This window comes from Somniosus microcephalus, chromosome 1 (genome assembly GCF_052327205.1).
Source record: "Somniosus microcephalus isolate GS21.2 chromosome 1, FLI_Smic_1.0, whole genome shotgun sequence".
Classification (NCBI taxonomy): domain Eukaryota; kingdom Metazoa; phylum Chordata; class Chondrichthyes; order Squaliformes; family Somniosidae; genus Somniosus; species Somniosus microcephalus.
The window spans coordinates 144,112,242-144,120,256 of NC_140987.1; the positions used below are offsets into that span (position 1 = coordinate 144,112,242).

Here is an 8,015-nt window from a genome sequence, read left to right on the forward strand (position 1 = left end):
TTTTCAAAAATGAAAAGCAAAGTTTTGATACAACTTGTCAGTTTTACCATTACAGCACTTACTTGTATTCCTTTCTGACTGCAATGGCACAGCTTCAGATATCCTACAAGAAGTAGAGGCTAATTTCAACAAAGTATAATGATTACACATACATAAACAAGCTGATAGTTGCTCACTTCACTTTTTAAAATGTATTTGAAATCAAAAGAAAAATCATCAAAACGGACTCCTTTTTGAATGCAGTGCGCAAAATTAAAAATATTGTATGCATTATTAAACCAATTAAAATTGTACTTTCTTTCACCCTATTGTAATTTTTGCAGAAAAAAGTGTTCTGGTAAAACAGCGTGACTAGTAATTCATCAAGTACAACACTTTCAAAGTGTAATTTAATCTGGTGATGGTCCAGAAGTGATATAGTTCCTGTAACTTAGAATTAATGACAAATGTTTGTAGAGAGGATAATGATTGATTACGTGAGTGTGATTACATAAGAGCGATCTAACTGAAGGATTCAGATGTTGATACAGACTGAAGTTGGAAAGCTTAAATTGGTTCAAATCTTTATATGAGCCACCAACATTAGTTTATAGCCTTGAAATCTCTCCGTAGTATGTTAACTAATACTTATTGGGCTGAATTTTGTTACCAGTGAACCAACTGTGCTGATAAACAGTGTCTGAACACACTTTTCCCCTTTTTATCCAATTACATCGTTTTTTTGCAACCAAATATTGAGGCTATTTACATTTTACATCCATACTAACATAGCTAACGTAATACCGATATTTAAGAAGGGGGATAGAATATGTCCAGAGAATTATAGACCAGTCAGCTTAACATCAGTGGTAGGAAAAATAATGGAATCCCTACTAAAGGAGAAAATAGAAGAACATCTAGAAACCAAAAGTATAATAATGAATAGCCAACATGGATTTCAAAAGGGAAAGTCTTGCTCGACCAACCTTATTGAATTTTTTGAAGAGGTAACAGAGAGAGTAGACAATGATACTGCAGTAGATGTAATTTATCTGGATTTTCAAAAGGCCTTCGATAAGGTACCCCATAATAGACTGATGAACAAGGTCAGAGAGTGCAGAGTCAGGGGACAAGTAGCAGAATTTATTGCTGACTGGCTTCAGGACAGAAAGCAGAAAGGAGGAGTAAAGAGTAGCTATTCACAGTGGCAGAAGGTGGGTAGTGGTGTTCCACAAGGATCAGTGCTGGGACTACTGCTGTTCACAATTTACATTAACAATTTAGACCGAGGAATCAAAAACACAATTTCTAAATTTGCAGATGACACCAAATTGGGGGGGGGGGGGGGCGGGGGGGAAATAGTCAATACTGAGGAGGACTGCAACAAGTTACAGGAGGACATTAATAAACTTGCAGATTGGGCATATAATTGGCAAATGAAGTTTAACACAGATAAATGTGAGGTATTACATTTTGGTAGGAAGAATAGGGAGGTCACAAGTCTAGGTGGGGTAGAGGAACAAAGGGATCTAGGAGTACAAATACACAAATCACTAAAAGTTGCGATGCTGGTTAGCAAGGCCATAAAAAAGGCAAACCAAGCACTAGGGTTTCTTTCAAGAGGGACAGAATTGAAAAGTAGGGAAGTTATGCTAAACCTGTATCGAACCTTGGTTAGACCACACTTGGAGTACTGCGTACAGTTCTGGTCGCCATATTATAAAAACGATAGAGGCACTGGAGAGGGTGCAGAGAAGATTTACAAGGATGATACCAGAAATGCAAGGGTATACCCATCAGGAAAGGACGAACAGGCTGGGTCTCTTTTACTTGAAATAAGGCTGAGGGGTGACCTAATAGAAGTCTTTAAAATTATGAAATATTGTGAGGGAGTGAATAGAGAGAGAATGTTTCCACTTGTGGGGAAGAGCATAACTAGAGGCCTTCAATATAAGATAGTCACCAAGAAATCCAATAGGGAATTCAGAAGAAACTTCTTTACCCAAAGAGTGGTGACAATGTGGAACTCGCTACCACAGGGAGTGGTTGAAGCAAATAATATAGATGCATTTAAGGGTAGGCTAGACAAGTATATGAGGGAGAAGGGAATAGAGGGTTGTGCTAATCGATTTAGATGAGGAAAGACAGGGGGGAGGCTTGTGTGCAGCATATACGCTGGCATGGACTGGTTGGGCTGAATGGCTGTTTCTGTGCCGTATACAGGTAAACTATCCTTTATCCGAACTTCCGAAAACCGAAAGTTTTTTCGTTCAGCGTAAGTCGTGCGCACGACATGACCCGAGTGGCGCAAAACATGACAGGAGTGGTCCTCCGGGGCCCAGAACAAGAATTCCTGCAGATTGTCGACACGCCGGCCTTCGCTCTCGATGTTAAGTGTGACTAAGGGAGCTCTGCCTTTCTCTGTGAGCAGGGCAGAGGGTCACAGAGTTCCCTCCTGGGTAGGAGATTGCAGGCCGAGCCGGGCAGTGTGAAGGAGGTACCGGGAGAGTGAACCCAACAATACAGCGGCCCGTTCGATAGCTGCAGCGGCCCATCCGATATGCTGCCGTTCTATCCAAACTTCCGGATAGACCAGCGCTAATGTTGTCAGATACGAAGGTTTTCATCTCCGTATCCGACAACAAACACTGTTGCTCAGCAACAGCTTGTAAATACTCGGCCCGTGGCTTGGAAGCGTCGCTGAAGCTGTTGCTAAGCTACAGAGACGCTTTCCAGAGTCTGCCTGTGAAAAGAATGCTAGGAGTTTCCCAGTCTGAAATAATACCTTCTGAAATCCAAAAATTTCCGAAAACTGAAACACAGCTGGTCCCAAGGTTTTCGGATAAAGAATAGTCAACCTGTATCCTATGAAATTCTGCAGGAGAATCAAAGGTCACATAGTACAAAAAAAATTCTTATTTGCAGATTAAAGTAACATTTAAATTTTTAAATGCCCTTTGGGGTTAGGTCTCTCTACTTTAAAGCAGCAAAATATTACTGGTGCCACAATATTAATTCCACGCTTTCTCTCCTAATGGATGGCAAAAGAAACCTGCTATGGGAGAACGTTTTAATTTTTGGTACTGGAGGCAGAAAAAAACTATGCAATCATTCAAGAAGCAGTTAGATGCTGTGATGGGAGGATTCAAAAGCTTCTACAGAACAATGAGCTAAACAGGCCAAATGGCTTCCCTCATTCATATCAATTCTGCTCATCATAAAGATAACTATTGCATTAGCAGTAGAGCTGCAATAAATATAAATAAAACACTAAAGTTGGGATCATAAATGATCACCAGTGGAATGCAACTGATTATAGAGTTATGGGTGTGGACTATAAAACTGAATTAATATTATGGAGTTTTGCTTAATACCCTTGGTGATCAAGAGAAATTGCAGAGAGTATTTTATGTTTACTTCCTGCCTCCACTATTGGTGAAAACTTTGACTGGGATAAAGTTGCATGGATGCCAAAGGCCTTATTCTTCAAATGCAAGTCTAGGTATTGAGAGTCAGCAAGTAATTCCACCATGGAGGGCATCACAGCCAAGTCTGATCTTGTTCTCATCTGACACTCATGTGTACTCTTTCCAGCAGAGGTCAGTAGATATTAATAAGCAGTAGAAACTCTGGCTGCTTTTCCCCTCCCTAGCCCAGGGGACAGCGGCTGGTTGTAGCGCCCAACTTCGCCTTAGTTGAGATCAGCTTTATTATTAAAGGGCATTCTGGTCTGTATCGATTAGAACTACATTGGATGATACCTTTACCTAATGGGCCATCAGATTAGCAATTTACAAAACTGTGCTTGTTGTTGGTTGGTAATGATAAGTTGCAACAACAACTTGCATTTATATACCATCTTTAATGTAGTAAAACAGCTCAAAACACGCTGCACATTTTCTTTAGAATCAATAGACTGCATGGCCTTTTCACGTCATGCTTTAAGTTCTTAGGAAGTGGCACCACTTTCCATTGCCAGGCTCACGCTCATCCAAGTGGGCTAAAGCTGCAGCTATAATTTCCCAAAGTGTATAACCAAACCAATTATCCTTGAGGTGTTCTACAAGGACAAAAACTACAGGGCTAACTTAGCACTTCAAATAATTTTTAAAATTCATTTTTATGGGATGTGGGCGTCGCTGGCAAGGCCAGCATTTATTGCCCAGCTCTAATTACCCTTGAGAAGGTGGTAGTGAGCCGCCTTCTTGAACTACTGCAGTCCGTGTGGTGAAGGTACTCCCACAGTGCTGTTAGGGAGGGAGTTCCAAGATTTTTACCCAGCGACGATGAAGGATCAGCGATATACTTCTAAGTCAGGATAGTGTGTGACTTGGAGGGGAACTTGGAGGTGATGGTGTTCCCATGCGCCTGCTGCCCTTGTCCTTCTAGGTGGAAGAGGTCGCAGGTTTGGAAGGTGCTGCCAAAGAAGCCTTGCCGAGTTGCTGCAGTGCATCTTGTAGATGGTACACACTGCAGCCACGGTATGCCGGTGGTGGAGGGAGTGGATGTTTAAGGTGGTGGATGGGGTGCCAATCAAGCGGCTGCTTTATCCTGGATGGTGTCGAGCTTCTTGTGTTGTTGGAATTGCACTCATCCAGGCAAGTGGAGAGTATTCCATCACACTCCTTACTTGTGCCTTGTAGATGATGGAAAGGCTTTGGGGAGTCAGAAGGTGAGATACTCGTCACAGAATACCTAGCCTCGGACCTGCTCTTGTTGCCACAGTATTTATGTGGCTGGTCCAGTTAAGTTTCTGGTCAATGGTGACCCCCAGGATGTTGTTAGTGCAGGATTCGGCTACGGCAATGCCGTTGAATGTCAAGGGGCGGTGGTTCGACTCTCACTTGTTGGAGATAGTCATTGCCTGGCACTTGTGTGGCGCGAATGTTACCTGCCACTTATCAGCCCAAGCCTGAATGTCGTCCAGGTCTTGTTGCATGCAGGCATGGACTGCTTCATTATCTGAGGAGTTGCAAATGGCACTGAACACTGTGCAGTCATCAGCGAACATTCCCATTTCTGACCTTATGTTGGAGGGAAAGTCACTGATGAAGCAGCTGAAGATGGTTGGGCCTAGGACACTGCCCTAAATAAAATTATAAGCACCAAACAAAGCAACAATGGGCTTTTTGGGGTCTACTAGGGTCCAAATTACACAGCGCAATTGCTTTAAACAAGTTTTTTTTTTTTTTTTTTTTTTTATAAATGTGTCTGTAATCCTGTACTTTTACCAGCTTACATTAGTTGGCAAGGTTAATCGAGCTCAACACTCAACTCTGCATAGATGCTTATTTTACCTGAAAGATGTGAACATGCTCCATATTGTACACAGATAAACCAGAAGATCCACCAACTCTACCAACTGCAACATTTTCTTTTTTCCCCTCCACTCTGGGCACCTTGGAGAACTTGCTGTAATAAAATAATAGGAATGTTAGAAAAGGCATTTACCCATTTTGAAAAAGGCAATGTCTCACATCTGATAGCGATCTAATTATCAAAACAATACAGTTTAAGATTCCATAAACGATGCCTGGGAGAATGTACATGGCATTATACTGTTAAAACACTAACCTAATAGGTGTTCAAATGTTCAATGTGAGAATAATGCTCAAGTTGGTCATCTGAACCATAAAATTAGGTTAGTCTTAGCATCACATCCCAGTTATTTTAGACAGTAAACTTAAAAAATATGTACAGTACTGTGAATATCCTTGTTACTTCACTATTTTTTTTTTTTTTAAATAAAAAAAAAAGTGTTCCTGGGTGTCAGTGGAGTGCTGAATAGTAGCAGAGTATTATATTCATTTATGACATCAATACAAGTATATTGAAGAATAATTTATAGCACATTGCAGACGTAGTATATATTGTAATCATGGTTACCTGGGAGTAACCATACAGCAGTACACTTAAATGAAGAAGTCAGTTGACGTAATAAACTCAGAGCATGTTGTTTTGTCTTTCAGAATATATTTAAACTTTGAAATGAGATTACTACCTTGAAATAACTTCCAAATACCAGTTCTACATTATAACAATTTAAAAACTGGTTAAATTCCATTATGGTTCTGTGTTTCACCTGGCATTTACAGAGATTAAAATTCCCTATAGGAAAAAAATCTCATGTTTATATTAGCATATTTCATTACCTCAGGACATCCCAAATCACTTCACAACCAGTGAATTACATTTGAAATGTAGTTACTTATTATGCAGGAAAATGCAGCAACCCATGTGCACAGCATGGTCCCACAAACAGCACTCAGTTAATTTGTTTGGTGATGTTGGCTATGGGAAAAATATTGGCTAGGAGACCAGGAGAATTCCCCTGTTTTAATAGTGCCATGGGATATTTAACATCCAGCTAAATGGACAGACAGGGCTCTATTTAATGTTATATCTGAAAGACAGCACCCCCAGCAATGCAGCAGTTCCTCAATACTGCAATGAACTTTCAGCCTAAATAATAGCTCAAGCCCTACAACATTTCAAATAAGCTGTTGTAACCACCAAGCAATTTTTTTGACTTAATTGGTCAACAAATTGAAGAGTATTATACTCATTTTTAACAAAAACAAAATGACTTAAACCAAAAACAATCTGTAGAACACACATTTCTCACTGCATGCATTAGCCATGACTGCCACATAGCAAATCAAATCATTTTTAAATTGGAGCTACCCTAAATAAGACTCCCTATTGGTCACAATATCATGTCCCTGAAACTCAATTCTCTGCTATTCCACATAACATATATAGTGGAAATACACGTACTTATATATGTATAATATATACAAATAGGCAAGTTGATTTCTAACTCTAGCTTGTGGTAAACCCCCTGCAAATACGGATACTCCAAGGCTTGCATGCACTCTCAAAGTCCCTGTACTAATGAGCAAAAAACAGTATCACCTAGCCATTGTTATTAGTATACAGCAACAGAAATAACATGCTAATGAAAAATCAATAAATAGAGATTCTTGTGGACCACTGAAGCACCTCGCAGACTCCAGTTTGAGAACGTGGGAGGGAGGGAAGATTCCGTTCATTGGAACAGGCCTATTCCTGGTTACAAGAGTTGCCAACTCTGGTTGGACGTCTTCCTGGAGTTTTCATCACACGCCCTCCCACCCAAACTGTCTATTTTCTCATCTTTATTTGTTTTAAATAATAAACTGAAGTGTTTAAAAGAAAATGAAGCAGACAATTTTGTTTAATGGCCGGTGATGTGCCTCCTGAGTTGCTCGCAGCAGTGTCCAGATTGATCTTTAATCGCTGGTGTCTCCAGGACAATCCTGGACCTGGGCTGTGACAGGCTGCTGCGAGTAAAGCCGAGTTCGGCGGTGTCAGTCGGTGACCTATTCCAGGGCCCTGGAACTGGGCCAGGGGTGAGGGGGGCCGGGCATTCCCTCTCCACAACCTGCAGCCGCTGTATTGCGGACAGTCAGAGGCTGCAGACACCGGGCTGCCGGAGAAAGTGAACAACAGCTGCACTGGCTCCCGGGTCAATGACCGGAGTAGAGTTACTCACCGCCGTGCCGATTCTTCTCCTCGCCCGGTCCTGCGCTCTCATCAAACCCCCACAACAGTCTCGGGCCTTCTCGCCCGTCACCAGGCGACACAATCAGACGGGGAAAGAGGCGGGGCGACAAACAGCCAATCCACTGGGCTGAGAGGCGGTGCTTCAATATGATTGACGTTATTGTTGACCATACACGTTCCAGACCCCGCTATCACTCGTTGCCGCTGTCAACCTATCGGCGTCCACCCTGACATCCGTTGCTGGGCAGGTTGCCATGCGACACTGCCGGGCAGGTTGCCATGCGACGCTGCCGAGCAGCTCCGCCCCTGCCTGGCGCAGTGTGCCTCTTTTGTTTGCACTAATCAACTTTTTTTACCTTTTGATTAAACAAATTGACTGTAAATTAACAAAACTTAACAAATTAAATTAAAATTGTATTGGCCGGGCTGATGATGCACTCCAGTCCCCGCAGCGCCCACCGGTCGTGGAAGGCCTCAAGCGTGCTCCATCT

The 8,015-nt window shown here is 41.9% G+C and overlaps 1 protein-coding gene across 2 annotated transcripts in view; it reads right to left on the reverse strand.

Annotated features, from left to right (window-relative positions):
• LOC147124395 (protein JTB-like) overlaps window positions 1-7,597 on the reverse strand; it is a 30,199-nt gene extending 22,602 nt beyond the window's left edge. For both annotated transcript variants that reach the window (XM_085986431.1, XM_085986423.1), the window contains exons 1-3: window positions 7,514-7,597; window positions 5,277-5,391; window positions 63-103 (exon numbers count right to left, since the gene is read on the reverse strand). In XM_085986431.1, the coding sequence (XP_085842557.1) occupies window positions 63-103; window positions 5,277-5,350 (115 nt within the window). In that variant the 5' untranslated portion in view covers window positions 5,351-5,391; window positions 7,514-7,597. The remainder of the gene's footprint in view (window positions 1-62; window positions 104-5,276; window positions 5,392-7,513) is intronic.
• Between the last annotated feature and the right edge of the window lie 418 nt (window positions 7,598-8,015).